The sequence below is a fragment of the Neoarius graeffei genome, chromosome 5 (assembly GCF_027579695.1).
Source record: "Neoarius graeffei isolate fNeoGra1 chromosome 5, fNeoGra1.pri, whole genome shotgun sequence".
NCBI lineage: Eukaryota > Metazoa > Chordata > Actinopteri > Siluriformes > Ariidae > Neoarius > Neoarius graeffei.
The window spans coordinates 107,991,251-108,010,984 of NC_083573.1; the positions used below are offsets into that span (position 1 = coordinate 107,991,251).

The following is a 19,734-nucleotide window of genomic DNA, read 5'->3' on the forward strand; positions in this document are numbered from 1 at the left end:
CAAAAATGAGAGATATATCGCTCAACTAGTCTGTAATCATGTGAAAACTTGTAGGTTTCAAGGAATTTCCAATGAAATCACGTAAGGCACATTTATTGGGAGGGCCTGAATGTCAAAGGGTGGGGCCCTGTACAGCTAGGGGGAGGGCCCAAGGCCCAGGGGCAACGGCCCCGTTCGCCCCCTTTTGCTCCGCCCCGGTACTCTCTCTCTTTCTCGCTCTCTCACTCTCTCACACACATAGTACTCTCATTCTCTCTCTCTCTCTCTCTCTCTCTCTCACACACACAACTCTCTCACCCTCTCTCTCTCACACACACACAGTACTCTCATTCTCTCTCTCTCTCTCTCTCACACACACACACACACACAGTACTATCTCTCTTTCTCTCTCTCTCTCACTCACACACACTGAAAAAAGGAAAATATCGGGCCTTTAAATTTCCAAAAATGAAGTTAGTAAATGCAACACAATTAATTTATATTCTGCTTGTGAACATGGATTAATCAAGTAGACTTCAGTTGTTTATAGAGAATGCTGAATGTAATAATTTCTTTCTTGTTGATTGAAATTTATTGAATTAAAAAAACAAACTCAGTGTGATCGAGTTTAGTCTCTACCGGAAATGGAATACGTTCAAATGTCGCCAGAAAGTGTCGTTAACCACTCCGGAGCAGAAGGTGGCGCTAATGCGCCGATAAGTTGGAGGCCAAATAAGCCAAGAAGACCCACAAGCCCGCGAAAATTATGGACAAGTCTCCATTTCCTTCAGCAACAAGTCACCGTGGAGAGAAACCCAATCACTGAAAAAGTAAGTTCTTCAAATTTATATATGTTTGTGTTCAAGTAAGTTGGGCGATAGTCCACTCGAGTGCTGTTTTCAAACAGTAATGTTACGGAACAATTACAACAGCCTGTTAACTTTTTCTGGTGCGTGCGTATATATATATGCATTGCATGTTTGCGAACGTTAGCTAACACTCGCTAGTTAATTTACAGTTGATAGTTAACGTCAATAATGGTGTTTCTCCGCTGAGCCCCGGCTCCCGGTCCTGCTTCTGACGACGGTGCTTAGTTAAACTCGCAGCCGGTGTTGTTGTTCTTGGTTATCCTGTGCGGGGGCGGGATGACACCGTGGTCATACTTGGGTTCCCAGGCAATCTGTATCATCAGTCAACTAATCAAATTATTCCTATTCTTATCCTATTCTTATTTCTCTTATTATTGTCCTACATAAAGATAATAATACTAATTTCTTTTGGAACCCTCCTTCTTTGCGATCTCGCCTCCATCTCCCCGGTCTAACAGTAAGTCAGTACTACTCCTTATATACACACACACGCGGACATCTCCATATACACATTATTCCTCACTGTTAATTTTGGTTTTTCACTCAATTTTAAATTCGCTGTTGTGTTTGATTTTTGATTTTTTTGTGTAGTTGTATTGTGATTGTTTTGTATAATTGTATGGTATACGAATAAATTAAAAAAAAAAAAGTCGCAGCCGGTGGAGAGCAGCCGTTTATTTAGTAATGACATGTTTAGGACAGTGTGTGTGTGTGTGTGTGTGTGTGTGTGTGTGTGTGTGTGTGTGTGTGTGTGAATAAACATGTCAAATAAATGCTGGTGTGGCTATGAATGTGTTGGTGTAAGTGTCAGTAAAATGCGGGCTCATGTCAATGTTAAAGGAGAACTGAAGTCATTTTTAAACTTGCTTTATTTCTTAATTAACGTGTTATTCAATTCCATTTTCGGTTTTAGTAACCTTATATCGTGACTCGTATTGGCAGCTAATTGCAATTAAAAATTATACTTATCGGCCTATTCGGTTTTTAGCCGTGTTGAGTTTAGTTCGTTTGGTCCACGGCAGGCGTCGCTTATCCGCGCGATCTTCACGAGACTTGTGCGAGACTTTGAAACGTGAAGTGTCAGCCAGGTGTCAGTGCCGCCATTTTGAAAACTGCTTTCCAAACAAAGTATTGCACAAAAACGAGTTTAAATGACAATTACTGCCTACTTTTTTCAAACTTTCCTGATTGCTATCAAAACAAACAAAACTTCCGGCTTGATTACATCAGCATTCAAAAGAGAGCGCGTGCGTCTTTTTTTGCAGTCGCACTGAAAGAAATCAAATTAAAAGTCTGCAAAGAAGAAAGTATTCAGCCTTGATTTAAAAGAACTGAAAGCTGCAGGTACTTTGTATTGATTAATGTGGGAAATGCGCTCAGTATAATATGGATTTAATCACAAACACACGCATGTATTTATTATTTTGAAACCCACCAGCCGACTGATCTGGCACGTTTTAATTGTGCGACAGTAATGACGTAAATTCCAGCGCGACGGACTAGTGTCCGAAAGTGTTTTTACATTTTACCAATGAGCTCACTGTACAGTCCTCTATATAGTAATTCCTATATAGGGAGTAGGGAGTAGTGAACGAGTGAGCGATTTTGGACACAGGGAACGTTGGCAGATGTTGGTCACTTTGATTTCCGTTGTAGTAGTTATAATAATAATAATAATAATAATAATAATAATTTCAATTTATATCGCGCCTTTCACAAACCCAAGGACGCTTTACACAGGAGTTACAAAAAAAAAGCCACACTAGGAAGAGTAGTGTGAGGTGAAGGGAAAAGTTTTCAAGTTAGCGTTGAAGGAAGAGAGAGTGGAACAGTCACGAAGCGATTGTGGTAACGAGTTCCAAAGTTTAGGAGCAGCAACACTGAATGATCTGCCACCCATAGATCCAGTTTAAAATGTGGGGCAGTCAGAAGTCCACAGACAGAAGATCTGAGGGAGCGGGAGGGACAGTACAAATGAATTAGCTCACAGAGATCGGAAGGGGCGAAACCATGAAGAGCTTTATAGGTTAAAAGCAAGATTTTGTATTTGATCCGAGAAATAACTGGCAACCAGTGCAGTTGCTGTAAAACAGGAGTGATGTGAGCAGTGCGCTTGGTGAGTGTGAGGACTCTTGCTTCTGAGTTTTGGATGGACTGCAGGCGATTGAGCAATGTGGCAGGGAGACCATAAAAGAGAGAATTGCAATAGTCAAGACGAGAAAAAATAAACGCATTGACCAACATTTTGGCATCAGTTTCCAAGAGAAAAGGGCGGAGACATGCAATATTGCGGAGGTGAAAGAAAGCATTCTTAGTAATGAGTTTAAAATGGGGTTCAAACGTAAGGGTGGAGTCAAAGAGAACTCCAAGGTTTTTTATAACTTGGGAAGGACTAATAGACACACCATCAACATCAATAGTAAAACTGGAGAAGTTCAGAACCTGTCTTTTGGTACCTACTAATTAGGGCTGCACAATTAATCGAATTTAATCGAAAATCGCGATTTTGGCTGCCACGATTAAATTAAATGAAAATCGCAATTTATTTCCATTTAAAATCCGAGCTCTGCTGCATATCTGATCAAGCACTTTTTGGCCAGTACTCCGCCAAACCATTAGGGGGCGAACCGACGCATGTAAGGTTTCATTACTCCGCCTAAATAAGCAAGCAAGCCAAGTTGGCTTGCTTGCTTATTTAGGCGGAGTAATGAAACCTTACATGCGTCGGTTCGCCCCCTAATGGCGTGAGAGTAGGTAACAGATTGAGGTGAGAGAGAAAAGCTAACTATGTCGGAACAACAGACTATTTAGCACTGGAGGCAATGCTGTGACCTGCCTTCGCTCATGTTTAAAGCCAGAGCATGTTGATAGGCTGGTCTCTCTAGCTAAAAACTTGTAGGCCTCAGTATAATGCTATGTAATTGTTGCAACTGAGTTTTCAGTTCCTTCATCCTTTGGTAATTTCTTGGATAAATTTCATTTATTTATCCAAGATAAATAAATTGAATAAATTTCATTTATTTATTCATTTATTTTCATTTGGAAATCAGAACTTCTCTTTTAAATTTCATTCTGCACTGAAAGCTGTTCATATCGTTTGTTTGAATATAGTGAAATAAAATTTAAGTGATTTCCCTAACATCAAGAATAATCGTGATTAATAATCGTGATTACAATTTTGATCAAGATAATCGTGATTATCATTTTTTCCATAATCGTGCAGCCCTACTAGGTCGCAAGTCACAAACTGCTGGTAATTTGTGTTACATGGTGAAAAATGGCCATTTTTTGATATTTGGGTATGTCAACAGGCTACTCAAGGGCTTTCAGAAAATGTCTTCCTTTCTCATCAATTATCATCCATTAACGAGAAAATGCTAATTAAGCATTAGCAAATAATAGGAAAATGAGTTAAAAGAGAAACATTTTCTTTATTTTCTCAAAATGGAACACCGTCAGAAGATTGTTTGTAAAAACCTTAATATTTTACCTAACTAAGTTCTGTTTGTTGCATATTGGAGAGGAGAGTCTGCTCTATCAAATGCACTAAGTCACTTTTCCCTATCTTAAAGGGAAAGGGTTGATGTGGCAAGGGGAACATGAGTAAGAAAATACGCATCCCTGTTTCCCTGAAAACGTAATGTTCACTTCATGTACTTGCTCCAATGCATTGCATGTGGATTATGCAATATCTGGCTAAAGGCTTAAAACATTTTACAAATAGCATGATAAAGCAGGGGATCACATAGGACATCATGTTGCTTACCAATTGACAGGTCCGGATTTCGAGAAAATGCGAAAAAAATCTTCGAATGGCTTCAATTGCCTCCACTGAATTGAGGTGACCCACATGGTAAAATGGCTTCCTGGGCTTTATGGCTTCACTAACAGTGACATCTGGTGACAGAACAATGAACTAGACTGAAATGCTGCTGACAGAAACAGTGAAAACAGCTATCACCAAACCATCTCCACCGCCACCTCCACCTGCTCCCCCACTGACTTATTTTCTTTTTCATCAGCCAGTACCATTACTATTAAGTGTGTTGCTTTGAATTTGGTGTCATTTGAAAGCTAACAAAACAAGCTTCAAAATGATATCTATCTCCCCTCCATAGCTTTCCTACTTCTCAAGAAAATTGCAATTGAATGACGAAAAAAACATCATGAATGTAACAAATCCACCTTTTTCAATACAGCAGTATGTGACTCACGACCACTACTAATAGAACCTCCATTTTGCTAGCATTAAGTTTAAAGCAGTGCTTATGCAACCATTGCTTAAGGTCAGTGATGCAAGTCCTTAGCAGCTGAACAGAGGCTATGGAAGGGGTGATAGTGATGTAGATTTGAATGTCATCAGCATAACAATGAAAGTTAAGGCCATGGTTACGAATAATCTGGCCGATAGGAGAAACATATAATATAAAAAGAAGGGGACCAAGGACAGAACCTTGAGGCACACCATGAGCAACAGTAGCAGTGGATGATTTATGGACACCAATAGAGATTAACTGTTGCCTGTTTGCTAGATATGACTGAAACCAGGCTAAAGCTAAGCCAGTAATACCAAAAGAAGATAGTCTGGAAATGAGTATCTCATGATGTAGTGTCAAAGGCAGCTGTGAGGTCCAAGAGAACAAGGACATTGAGATGACCAGCATCAGTTGAGAGCAGGAGGTCATTAACAACTCTTAAGAGAGCAGATTCAGTGCTGTGGATATTGCGAAAGCCTGACTGAAAGGGTTCATAGAGATCATTACGAGCAAGGAAAGTATGAAGCTGAGAGGCTACAACTCGCTCCATTACTTTAGCTAGGAAAGGGAGATTTGAAATGGGTCTGTAATTGGACAGTGAAAGAGAATCTAGACCAGGTTTCTTTAGTATTGGTGTAACTGAAGCAATTTTGAGGGAGATGGGAACAGTGCCTAAAGCAAAACACTGATTAATCATATGAGCAATATAAGGGGGTTCTCGACCAGAAAAGGGTGGCTTGCCCTCTCCAGGTTGGTGGAGAAGTTCTGCCTCAAGTGGAGGCGTTTAAGTATCTCAGGATTTTGTTCACAAGTGAGGGAAGGATAGAACGCGAGATCAACAGGCGGATCGGTGCAGCCTCCGCAGTGATGCGGTCGCTTTACTGGTCCGTCGTGGTGAAGGAGCTGAGCCAAAAGGCGAAGCTCTCGATTTACCGATCGATCTATGTTCCGACTCTCACCTATGGTCATGAGCTTTGGGTAATGACCGAAAGAACAAGATCGCGGATACAAGCGGCCGAAATGAGTTTCCTTCGCAGGGTGGCTGGGCGCTCCCTTAGAGATAGGGAGAGAAGCACAGTTACTTGGGAGGAGCTTGGAGTAGAGCCGCTGCTCCTCCACATTGAGAGGAATCAGCTGAGGTGGCTCGGGCATCTCTTTCGGATGCCTCCTGGATGCCTCCCTGGGGAGGTGTTCCAGGCATGTCCCCCCAGGAGGAGGCCCCGGGGAAGACCCAGGACACGCTGGAGGGACTATGTCTCTCGGCTGGCCTGGGAACTCCTCGGTGTTCTTCCTGAGGAGCTGGCCGAGGTGTCTGGGGAAAGGGAAGTTTGGGCTTCCATGCTCAGACTGCTGCCTCCGTGACCCGGCCCCGGATAAAGCAGATGAAGACGAGACGAGACAATATAAGGGGAGATAGCAGATACCCAGGATTTAAGAAGTGCAGTGGGTGCAGGGTCCGACAGACATGAGGAGGAGGAGGACTTAGTCATAATTTCTGATACTTTACAAGAATCAACAGGAGAGAAAGCAGAGAGACAGCAGTCAGCTTTATGAGAAAGAGCTACTTGCAAGACAGAAGAATGAATTTCAGAATGAAAGTGTTGGTAAATACTGTCAATTTTATCCTTGAAAAAATCAAAAAAAGCCTGACACTGAGCAGGGGAACTGGGAGTGGTTGAGGAAGGAGGCTGAAGAAGTTTATTTATTGTATTAAACAGAGCTTTGGGTCTATGGTTGCCACGCTTAATGATGTTAGCGTAGTAAGAGGATCGGGCAGCATTAGGAGCATCCTTATACTTTGCGATGTGCTCAGAGAAGAGTGAAAGTAAGGCCGATTTTCTTATAAAGGCGCTCTAGCCGCCTTCCCTTGGCCTTCATGGCCCTAAGCTCAGAGGTGAACCAAGGAGAGGCGTGATTTTAACGTTTTACTTCTGTCCTACGATGTCTCACACAGGTCTCAGTGAATCTCGTTTATGGCCATTGCTTTAACATATGGACTGATATATTACAGAGCATATTTCAGACACTCAACTTGCTATAGCAGGGACAAAATAGCGATCAAAAATGCATTCCTATATTTAATAAAATGACATAAATAGAATTTTGATGATTAAAAGAAAAAAATTGCCTTCAGTTCTCCTTTAAAGCTGCAGCCCGCAACTTCTGTTGACACCTAGAGGAATTCTACATAATTACAAAAACCCTACCGGCGCTTCCACGTCGTGTCTGGCAGTATAGGCTGTGGTCACACACACGTAGACAAATTAACTTAAAAAGGTAGAATAAATGGTTCTCAAGAACAATTGTGCAACACACTTTTTGTCAAACTCAGTAAATATCTCCTCATGGTCCGCCAGCTGTCTGATCTGTGTGTGCACTGAAAAAGAATCCAGTGTTCACACACAACCATGGTTCTGTAACTGGGCAACAAAGTGGCTCGGACCGAGCCTCACAACATTATTTCAGCCAATCAGGAGGTGCGTTCACAGTGTGTTCTCATGGAACAGATAATGCTTCCATTTTATTAAATGTTTATATCATGTTCTGCTGTAGTTACTTGTTCTTGTCTTTAAATTTACCTTCATTCTAACTTTCACCTTACCTAGATCTATAGTGTCACTATTTTATGTTTATCCTTTTCTTGATAGGGCTTGGTGAAAAGGTTTGATTTACCTACCTTTTTTTGGGCTTTTTTCACCTTTATTGGATAGGACAGTGCGGAGACAGGAAATGAGTAGGAGAGAGAGACGGGGAGGGATCGGGAAAGGACCTCATGTCGGAATCGAACCTGGGTCCCTGGATTTATGGTATGGCGCCTTATCCAACTGAGCCACGATGCCCCTGGTTTACCTACCTTTTGTCTGTTTTGTACATAGCATGGATCAAAACACCATCAGTGAGGCCACTGAAGACACCACCATTGGGATTTATGTTCTTAAAGAACATGCTTCAAGTGATGAAGCAGAGGACATTGGCATTGTTCTCGAAGGCATCAAGGTGTTACAAGATCTTGATAATGTAGCATTAGCTGTTGCTTTGCTGTTTGGACTGATGTATGCACTGAACCTCAGCGACCCTGCTGACCTCCGCTACACTTTTGAGGTCATCCAAAAGATCTGGATGGAACTGGATGGAGGTAAACTTTCCAACAAAGCACTTGCTCTGAAAAACAGGCTCTCAGTCAACGGCTCAGACTGATTTCTGCTGTGTATCCACTTTTGTGTGTGTGTTTATTTCTCAGTCAGTGCGTTTACATGCACAGAGAAAATTGAATTTCTGCCGTTGCTCGACTGAAATCGAAGTTCTAAATGCCATGGAAACACCTTAGCTCGGCTGAAATTGAACCGAACTTGATTTCTCATAATCGAGCTGCACGACCTAGATTATGCGATTTTTGCCGAGCTACTTAGTGCATGTAAACCCTATCGAGCTACGGAGTCGAGCTACTTCCTTCAGCACTGCCCCTTCCGGAAGTGACGAGTCCACAAGCGGGAAACACAACAGCCTCGGTCGGCATGACACTTCACCTTAGCCGCCCACTTTATTAGGAACACTTCTGTTTGTACATACAAACACTCTTCTTGTGAACACGGAACTGATAACTTTGTTTATACACTTGAATAGCTCTTCTTCATGACGACAACCGGAAGTGTACCAACACGATGGGGCGTGTAGCGCCACCTGTGGCTCGGGTGCACAATGTACCTCACACAATAGCTCGATTCCCTTGTGTGCATATAGGATTGGATTTCTCTGGCACCCCTGCTTGGGACCCTTTGCTCGATTACCGACAGTAGCTTGATTTGGATGTGCATGTAAACGTACTGAGTGATGAGTTTACGCAGGGTTGATTACTTTTTGTTTGTAAATCCACTTTGATTTGTCAAAGTTGTCAGCTGTGTAAAATGGTGTTCACAGGGTTAACCCTCATGGTAAAGTGTTTTTATGAAGCACGAGAGCTTATTTGCCTTATTCAGTTTGTGGCATGCACTGCAAAAAATAAAAATCTTAGGAAGTTTATTTGTCTATTTTCAAGTCAAAACATCTAGCCACCCTTATTATAAGACATAATTGCCCACCTCATTTAGCTAGAAAGGCTAGTTTTTAGACAGTCCATCTTGAAAATCTTGTATAGACAAAATGTCTTGAAAAAGTCTTATTTGGAGCACCTTTGAAAATAAAACAAGTTTTTTTTAAACAAGTAAGTACATTTTGGACATTTGTCAAATGCGGTTCATCTTGTTTCAAGAAAAAAAAAAACCAAAGTATGCTTGTTTTGGGAATAAATGAACTTTACTTAAATCTTTGCATTTTGGGGGCAAGATTCACTGTTGCTTTGGCGTTGTGTAAGCACTGCAAGTCAAAATGCATAGACGTATTTATTTATTTATTTTTTTGTGCCTGAAGTCCTGGGGAAGTGGAATCTTAAGAGATGTTTTAAATGTTTGAATGTTGAAATGGGAAAAAAAATAAACTTGTTGCAATGCTACACGTGTCATCAACTTCAGTGTTTCCCACAGACTAGGTAGCAATTTGTGGTGCTCCACTGTGCCGATGAGGGAATCGTGCGCGGTGGTGTCGTGGCGGTCGGTGGAATCGGTCATTGGGGTGTATGCAAAGTGTTTACAGCGGGCGGTGTTCAAACACACAGTATTTTTCTTCAGAGTCACCTGCTGGGACTATTTTAAAGCTACAGGAAGCATTTGAGATTATTCAGTTCAATCTAAATTCTTTCAAGTTCTTTAAGAGAAGACAGCTAAAACAATTTTTACCAGAACCCTGCCTGGTTTCATTCCTCGACCCAACTTTACATTACAGGGCAGGCCATTAGTTTGCTGGGCTTGATGTTGGTGGAAAACCTGTCTTTTAAATTTATGAAAATTACTCACTAAAATTGAAGTTAAAGTTTAGTTTTTTGCCTTTTTGGTGGCAATCTTTCAATCATTCTTTAGTTGACATTCAAGGAATAAATTGCAAAAAACAAGCTGGAGGATTTTATTTTAAATATTGAACTCAACACTTACCTCAACCAATACTAAAATGAAGTAAACAGTATAATGTAACAACAAAATAATAAAATATCATAATTAGATGTAAGAAATAGAGGTCGACCGATCTATCGGCCGCCGATTTAATCGGCCAATTTTTGCCATTTTTTAATGAATCGGCATCGGCCGATTTTCTTATTTGGTCGCGCCAATTTAAATTCAGGCACGACAGCTACGTAGAACGCGGCGTGCAAAAGACCCAAGCCAACAAACGTTTCAGGAGTCAGCAGACAGAGCCTACAGGTAAGGCTTCAATTCTTACATTTCAATGTCCTAGTTGCCGAAATTCGTTTGTGTCTGAGAGCCTGAGGCGCCTGTTGTTTATTTTGAACGAACCCTAAGGACACGGAAGCGGATTCGGAGCTGTAATTTCCACACAAACCGCGTTCTTAACAAGAGTGTTTCTGGTGGCGCGAAGGTCTGGATATTGTACTGTACAAACCGCCATTTTTAATATGCGGGCTGCCTGAGGGGGAGAGAGCGCGAGCGCGGCGTGGTGTTGTCGCGAGGGAATGCACACGCTGCGAGAATGAGTGAGTGAGCGAGAGTGTGCATGCGCTCAGCAGACTGTATGTATGTATGTATGTATAGTGATCCAGGGTGGGTTTGTTTTTATTTTACATAAGCAGAGACTGCAGTGCGGGGGTCAGGAGGAATCCTGGCGTGTCTCAGACATAATTCGGGATTTCTTTCTGAAATAACGGAGGTAATGTAGTTTTTGAGACAGCTCGCGAGGATGTCTGGCTCAAGCATGTGCTCGCCATGAACCTTGATTGATGATGAGAAAATGATTCCCCTGGCATTACTATTACCCTGCACTACTTTTCTTCCTCCTCCTCCTGTATGTAGACTATATTTCTTAAAATTGCACCACAGGGATCACAAAGCTATTGCTTTTCTCCTACATAGTAACATGGACTCTTGCATCCATCCCATAATTCATCTCATTCAGACCTGGATCACATCACACCCAGTGTTGTGCGTCCTCTTACTAGTATGATATTTTAGCATGCCAATTAAGGACAATACGATAGCATATCGGCCCAAAAAAAATCGGCAGCTCATATCGGCCGACTCTGACCTCTAAATATCGGTATCGGCTTTAGAAAAACCCATATCGGTCGACCTCTAGTAAGAAACCACTTAAGATAACACCAAGGCAACTAACAATAATGAAAAAGCATTACCCTAATTGGTGCAAAGCCTGCATGCCCTATCAGAACATTTAATTCTGCGTCGCTTCCTGAAAAAAAAAAAAACTCAAGTGCCCTATCGTAAGGGAAGTCATTGCTGAAGCGGGATAAACGGGATGATGCAACGGTTCCTCGCGTCAAGCTGCTACTGTATCCATCAAAATTGGTTTATAGCCTGACTCAGGGATGTCCGTTTCCTGTAAGCAAGGAAGGCTATGATAAAGCTCTTCACGAGCACGACGTAGGCTACCTTTTAAAATAAGGGGTCGGAAGGCTGCGTTATTTTTAATTAGCCTAACAGGCTACTTGCAGTCCAGGTATATGCGCAACGGTAGGCCTGTGGACACGCCTGTCTCTCTGTGTGGGTGTGCGCGCGCGCGTGAATGAGAAGAAAGAGCACTATGAATGAACGATACGCAACGGAATTTTTTTTTTTTTCGAAATCGCGAGTCTGATTGTGTGGCGCTAGGAATCCATTGTGTGGCGCTGCGCCACACAATGGTTTATGTATGGGAAACCCTGCTGCATGTCTTTGGACTGTGGGGGAAACCGGAGCACCCGGAGGAAACCCACACAGACACGGGGAGAACATGCAAACTCCACACAGAAAGGCCCTCATCAGCCACTGGGCTCGAACCCAGGACCTTCTTGCTGTGATGCGACAGTGCTAACAACTACACCACCATGCCGGCCCACAAGTAATAATTCATTAAGAAAAAGAAGGAAATTATGTCAGTCATACACATTCTGATCATGTGGGACCGATGTACACATTAAAATCAAGTAAATCCAAAGGATTTTTTTTCAGTGCACAGTGTGTTCCTGTCATTTGGTTTGGTTAGTTTCACACTGCACTGATTTTCCAGAGCACCAAACTGTTTGTCCATGAGGGAGTTCTCTGATTGGTCAGGAGTTTGTGAGGGTGGAGTTTGATGGACACTTCTTACTGGGGTTGTTTTACTGCTGGAGGTCAAGATTTTGGGAAAAATATGATGTAATTATTTGAACTGAACACAAAGTTGTGTGTTGAGTTTCAAACAGACAGTAAAACAGCTGGTGTGTATCATTCTCTGCTCACACACACACCTCTGATTTCTGGGGGTTTGGAGTGGACCTGAGTACAGGTGGTGTGTTCACGTGTGTCAGAAGGTGGGTTTAATAACCTGTTAGTGTAAAAAGTGAAACCATCTCCTGTAAAAGTACCAGAGTTTTGTTTAAAGAAGATTAGAGTCACTATTAACAAGCATTAATCTAAACACTGCAGTTCAGTGTGACATTAAAATAACAAACCATGCAGTAATACATTTATAAATAAAAATAAAAACACTTACACAGCTTTTCTGGAGGCTTTGACCACTGGCAGCAGCTTCAGAAGACATTCCTCTGATGGGTCATATTTACTCAAATCAAACAGATCCAGCTCCTGTTCTGAATTCAGTAACACAAACACCAGAGCTGACCACTGAGCAGGAGAGAGACTGACTCCACTGAGACGACTGGAATCTCCTCTGTTCAGGTAACGTTGTACTTCCTGCACTAGAGAATGATCATTCAGTTCATTCAGACAGTGGAACAGATTGATGGATTTCTCTGGAGATGGATTCTCCCTGATCTTCTCCTTGATGTACTCGACTGTTTCCTGTTTGCTGTGAGCGCTATTTCCTGTCTGGGGCAGTAGGTCTCGTAAGAGAGTCTGATTGGACTCCAGTGAGAGACCCAGAAGGAAGCGGAGGAACAGGTCCAGGTGTCCATTCTCACTCTGTAAGGCCTTGTCCACTGCACTCCTGAGGAAATCAGACATGTTTGACTTTATTAAGAAATTAAAAAGCCCAGTCCTTTGTTCCATGAGCACATTTCTCTTTCTAAAAATAAAACGGAGAAAGACGTATAAAGCAGCCAGAAACTCCTGAACACTCAGATGTACGAAGCTGAACACTTTCCCCAGGTGAAGCCCAAACTCCTCTCGGAAGATTTGGGTACACACTCCTGAGTACACTGACACTTCTCTCACATCAATGCCACACTCTCTCAGGTCTTCCTCATAGAAGATCAGGTTTCCTTTCTCCAGCTGTTGGAAAGCCAGTTTTCCCAGTGCCAGGATACTCGCTCTGGTCTGCTGAGGATCAGGCTCACATTTCTGATGGTACTTTTGGTCCTTGTGTTTGATCTGAAAGATCAGGAAGTGTGTGAACATTTGAGTCAGAGTCTTGGGGATCTCTCCACTCTCTGCTTCACCCAACATTCTCTCGAGAACAGTGGCTGAGATCCAGCAGAAGACTGGGATGTGGCACATGATGTAGAGGCTTCTTGAAGACTTCATGTGTGTGATGATTTTATTGGCCAGGCTGTGATCACTGATCCTCTTCCTGAAGTACTCCTCTTTCTGAGGATCACTGAACCCTCGTACCTCTGTTACCTGGCCTACACACTCAGGAGGGATCTGATTGGCTGCTGCTGGTCGAGAGGTTATCCAGAAGAGAGCAGAGGGAAGCAGATTCCCCTTGATGAGGTTTGTCAGCAGCACATCCACTGAGGCCGACTCCGTCACATCACACAATCTCTCATTGTTCTGGAAATTTAGAGGAAGTCGACACTCATCCAGACCATCAAAGATCAACAGGACTTTGTTTATATCACAGTCTATGAATCGTAATTCTTTCATTTCTGGGAAAAAGTGATGAAGATTCATCAGACTGAGATTTCTCTCCTTCATCAGATTCAGCTCTCTAAAGGGAAGTGGGAACATGAAGGTGACGTCCTGATTCGCTTCTCCTTCAGTCCAGTCCAGAATGAACTTCTGCACAGAGACTGTTTTTCCAATTCCAGCAACTCCTTTAGTCAGCACACTTCTGATGGACGTGTCTTTAAAGAGATCCTTACATTTGATGAGTGTCTCCTGTGTTGCTGGTCTCCTGGACGCCGTCTCAATCTGTCTCACCTCATGTTCTTTATTGACGTCTCCACTCCAACCCTCTGTGATGTAGAGCTCTGTGTAGATCTCATTCAGAAGAGCTGAGCTTCCATGCTGTGAGATTCCTTCATTAACTCTTTTAAACTTCTCTCTCAGGTTGGATTTCAGCTTTTGCCGATACACAGAGACGTGTTCTGAGAAACAAAGTAACATCTTTCCATGCAAAATCACTGAGAACAATATAAATTAAATATTGATGTGCGTTCCTGATTAATGTATAGAATTTAGATGGAAAATATAGACATTGTAAAATAAAACTAATTTCAGAGTTCTAATCTCACTGACTTATTCAGCTTGATAAATTCAATATGATTTATTTAAATATGAACCAAACTGAAGTAGATAAAATAAAGTCATGACTCAGAGCTCTTACTGTTGTGCAGTGTGTGAGCGAGATCTGTGTGTTTCATGTTCTTCAGGAAGTGCAGTGTGATCTTCAGCACTCCCTCTCTGACACTGCTCTGATCCTCCTCATCTTCCACCTCCCTCTCACAGCATGCTGGGGAATCTGGACTCAGGAGCTTCTTAAACCTCTTCAGCTCCTTCTGGATCACACTGATGACTTTGTGTTCCAGCTCCTGGTGAGAAACACACAGGAACAGATCCCAATATTATAATGTTACACAGTGAGAGAGGATTTATTTTAGGAAAAGAAGAAAAGTCAGTTACAACTGAAATTGTGTCTGATTACCCATAATGCTGCTGTATGTGGATAAAACTATACACACACACCTTGAATATGGACTCCAGCTGATTTCTGCTGAGGTTTGATTTCTTCTTTTGTGGTCTGTGAACAAACAAAACACATGCTGTAATATGGACTATATGTATCATAGCTGTACAACACACACTCATAAATACAGAGACAGATATTTAACACTCTCCTCTTAACACAATACACTGAGTTCAGGATTTCATCATTGACACACACATTTAGAAACAAAGGTTTGAATGAAGGAAGGAATGAATGAATGAAATAGTGATATAGTGATTAATGTCCCAGGTGTAAATGTTCTCGTATCGCACCACAGACCCTCCAGCTCAGGGACTGCAGGCTGAACTGAACTCTTCCAGCAGTTTTCCTCACTGCCAGTCCGAGAGCTGCAGCACTGCACAGTTTAGTGTTTTACTGCTTCAACACCTGATAAAGCTCATGAAGGGCTTCACAATGACACCAGTGAGTTTGATCAGGTGGAACAGTGCTGTAAAACACCTCACTATACTGACCTCAGATCAGCAGGACTGTCTCTGTCTCTGAAGCCAAATGGACAGTCCATTGACCAGTCACTCTTCATGGACACACAGCTGGGTTCTGGTGAGTCTGATCTCTTTCCCTCCATCATTCTACAACACAGATATTATTACAGACACAAATGAAGGGAAGTGTACATGCTAATATAATATGGAGTGGATATGGATGACTGTTTATCCAGTTTGAATTAACACAGAACATCTTTGTCTTCATTAATTTTTTGAGTAATAAGCAACAAATTAAATCATATAGACAAATAAAAGGCAAGGCTGAGCATTTCAATTATAAAATGTTTAAAATACTCAGACATTAGTCATTAAAAACAGACATTAAAAATAGCCTGAATGAGGCTGGAGCTCAGACCGGCCAAGACGCCCATAAAATCGTAAATATGACAGGTGGCACCACCATCTTGACAAATGTTATGCACACACACCTGGGGAACACTGTATGTGAGTTTGATTGAAATCCGATCAATCCTGTAGGAGGAGTAATGATTTTTGTAAATTGTGGACAGACGATGACAGACGAACGACGCGTGATTGCATGTCATCTGGCCTGGCCTGAGGCCCGATGAGCTAAAAACAGGTTAAAACTTGCACGCAAACAAACTTTATACAAACAACAATTCCTTGTACTGTGTACAAATCCATTTCCAGGGTTCTTTTGTGTCTCAACTCCTGCTTCAAACTGAGTCAGTGTTTGGCGGCTGTCCAATCATTTCATGGAGAAACACAAGAGTCATTCTATCATTCAGGACACATTCCATGTCCTTTGATGATAATTATATTTATTCTAATTATTTTCTTCAAAAATACCAGATTTTATCGATTAATGGAAAGAATGTTATCATATCACACAAACATTATGTCCATCCTCTGCTTCATTACACTTGAAATTTGTCATGATGTTCCAAAATTGACCGTTTTTGCTCCGTCTGTGTTTTAGTCGAGGGAGTCTTATTTTCACAATAATGAATAAAGACCATTAAAGTCAACAACAACTGTTTTATTTCTTTCAAAAGTCTAAATACTAAAGAAAAATATTATTTAAAATTGTTTCTCATTTAAATATCTTTATTTATTAATGTCTGTGAAACCTCTGTCAGCTCTGTTACGAACAGAACTCCCCCCGCAACTCAAACATGGTTTGTCCCAATATCATGTGACCACCATCACATGATGTCATTTCCCTCTGTAGCAGACATGTTGAACACACTGTGGACAGAGTCCTCTCATTTTTGCCACAGTAGTTTCTCTGTAATAGTATGTTGTAAATTATATTAAGTATATTAATTGACCATCATTAATCTGGTCGCCATACGGCAGATGGATGTTTAGGTGAAGAAAGGATTTTATTCAGGTAAACAGGCAGAGGTCAGGTAATGAGTAGAGAAGTCTAGGCAAGAATAAAACCCCCCAGAATATCAGAAGAACTAAATACAAGGCTTGGTAAAGTCAGGAATGACACACTTCCGGCGCCATCACAGGCAGCAGCCTGCCAAAGTCACTCTTTGTCATCGAATGTTGTTTTGAAAGACTCCGGTCTTTCAGTGTCTGCAGAACCATACTGCAGATATTTTATCACACTGTGGTGTGCTGGAGCAGCAGGGTGAAAGCAGCTGATGCCAACAGCCTCAACTCATCAGAAAAGCGGGGTCTGTCCTGGGGGTGGAACTGGAGTCACTGGTGGAGGTGTCAGAGAGGAGGATGCTGAGGAAACTTCTCAGTATTTTGGACCAGAGGTCGACCGATATATCAACCGTTTTTGGGCCATTTTTCACTTATCGGTCCATATCGGTATCAGCCTCATCATATCGGTCTTTGCCAAAATTTGTCCAAATGCGCCCTCTTGTATTAAATCCAACGTAGGCTGACAGCTGCTTCAAATGTGCTGCAACTAAAACGTATTACTGGCTGTTTTATAAACCTCAAATTAGACTGTTTATTTTGTAATAAGCCTGCCATAAAACCAGTTTAGCCTACTGTGGTTCGGTTGGGAATATAGCCAAAACATAGGCTACCCACCCAACAAAGACACTTGGAAACATGGCTCAGCCTGTGGAGGAAGAAATGAATTAATGGGACATCCAAGAAACAGAACAGGTAGGTTTAACACCTCTTTTGGCAAAATAACATGGGTAGGTTTAAGTAAGACTGTATAACTCAAAATTAATCTGACATTATAACATTAGTGAAATGTAGAGTAGTCTTGCCTTTGCTATTACGAGAGAATGGGAGCAGTCTTTTAGCATGGCCAGTGCCTGTCATTATTTTCATTGTACTGCATAGCTTGTGGTCTGCGTTGTTTAAATTTAGGTTATCGCAGGCTAAATCTCATACAGAGTTCTCTCAGTCAGTCAGCTGGCATTTGGTAGCATAGGCTAACTGTTCAGTCCCTTGGTCAATCATAGACCCTACTGCCTGTCACTTTTCAGACATATCGTAACCTAAAGGGGAAAATCCACATGAAACATGTTTTCTTTTTATAATTAGACCTCTGCTCCTGTAGAAATAGACGGTCAGCTTCCACTTACAGAAGGTTGTTGTAATGTCATAGCCTAAAAAGCTAACATTACTCTCTAATGTTGCTCTCGCATGAACTCAAATAGCATTCAGTAGACTAACTTTAACTAAGTCTACTTGAGGGACATTGAACAGATTACATGTACGTGAATATTTTTATTCACACTGAAGATCATTGCAGTCGACACAAGTCCCTCTCGCTGCTGCACACACAACGTCGCACAGCTCTCTGCATTCTGAGCTTGCGAGTCGCATGCACTTCCCGGGGAGTGCACGCATCTTGTCAGCAGCCTATCAGCATGGAGAACAGCATACGTAGTAGGCCTAGGCATGGATGAATTAACAATAGCCTATTATCTGCTTCTTCTGCTATGTCCTGGCTATGCATCTGTGAAAATTAATTTAGGCCACCACAGACCCTCCAGCTCAGGGACTGCAGGCTGAACTGAACTCTTCCAGCAGTTTTCCTCACTGCCAGTCCGAGAGCTGCAGCACTGCACAGTTTAGTGTTTTACTGCTTCAACACCTGATAAAGCTCATGAAGGGCTTCACAATGACACCAGTGAGTTTGATCAGGTGGAACAGTGCTGTAAAACACCTCACTATACTGACCTCAGATCAGCAGGACTGTCTCCGAAGTGAATTGGGGGTTCCATTGACCCGTCACTCTTCATGGACACACAGCTGGGTTCTGGTGAGTCTGATCTCTTTCCCTCCATCATTCTAAAACACATATTATTACAGACACAAATTAAGGGAAGTGTACATGCTAATATAATATGGAGTGGATATGGATGACTGTATATCCAGTTTGAATTAACACAGAACCTCCTCAACAATCTCAGTCTAATAAGCAGAAAGTCACAAGACTTCTGTAAAATATAAAACAAAGCCTGATAAAAGCCAGCAATTCAAACCTGAGGAACATTTATGAAAAGTGACATTAAATGCCGTGTTATTTGGTTTCAGATGATCAATCTGTCTCCACTGTGATTAGTTTTAATCTCATGTCATCATGTCTCATGTGTTTATACAGACCCCTCTGAAAGCGCTGGAACAGCAAGGGCAATTCTTCTGTTTTTCTTATTTACTTAAAACTATCTGTCCCAATACTTTTGCTGACCTAACCATTGGGTGGTCTGCCTCCAAAGGTGTTATGTTCTGTTGCTGAACACATCTAGATGTAAAGATCAGGAAATGAAGCTGAAATTCTGATCTATCAGCTCGTATTCATCTTTTGATCTCAAACACAAATGTGTTCAGTGTAAAGCAGAAACAAAAGAATTGGAACAGCAAGAACAATCGACCCCTTAGGCATGACGTCATGCATCACGTGATAATTTCACCCGGGGGACAAACAGACAGCGTCTTTCGTGTAAGCAAGACTTAATCTGTCTTAAATATGGTTCATTTTTGCACTCTTTTTGGTTGTTCAAACAGAAAAATAGATAAAAGGTATTACCATCTCCCCGCTATCAAGAAAAACGTTGACAAATAATTAACTAATTGATCAAATAAATTTTTGACATTGGATTTAAAGCTATGTAAAACAATTCTGGACTGTAACTGACTTGGTAGTTGGTTCCAGGCAGTGATGGCGGTAAACCTAAATGAAAAACAGACAAATGACTTTACAGAAGG

General features: G+C 41.7%; 1 protein-coding gene across 1 annotated transcript in view; it reads right to left on the bottom strand.

Moving 5' to 3' along the window:
- Positions 1-15,656, bottom strand: part of LOC132886321 (NACHT, LRR and PYD domains-containing protein 3-like) — a 719,980-nt gene extending 704,324 nt beyond the window's left edge. The window contains exons 1-4 of the mRNA XM_060920867.1: positions 15,544-15,656; positions 15,049-15,103; positions 14,690-14,894; positions 12,677-14,450 (exon numbers count right to left, since the gene is read on the bottom strand). Of these exons, the coding sequence (XP_060776850.1) occupies positions 12,677-14,450; positions 14,690-14,894; positions 15,049-15,103; positions 15,544-15,656 (2,147 nt within the window). The remainder of the gene's footprint in view (positions 1-12,676; positions 14,451-14,689; positions 14,895-15,048; positions 15,104-15,543) is intronic.
- Between the last annotated feature and the right edge of the window lie 4,078 nt (positions 15,657-19,734).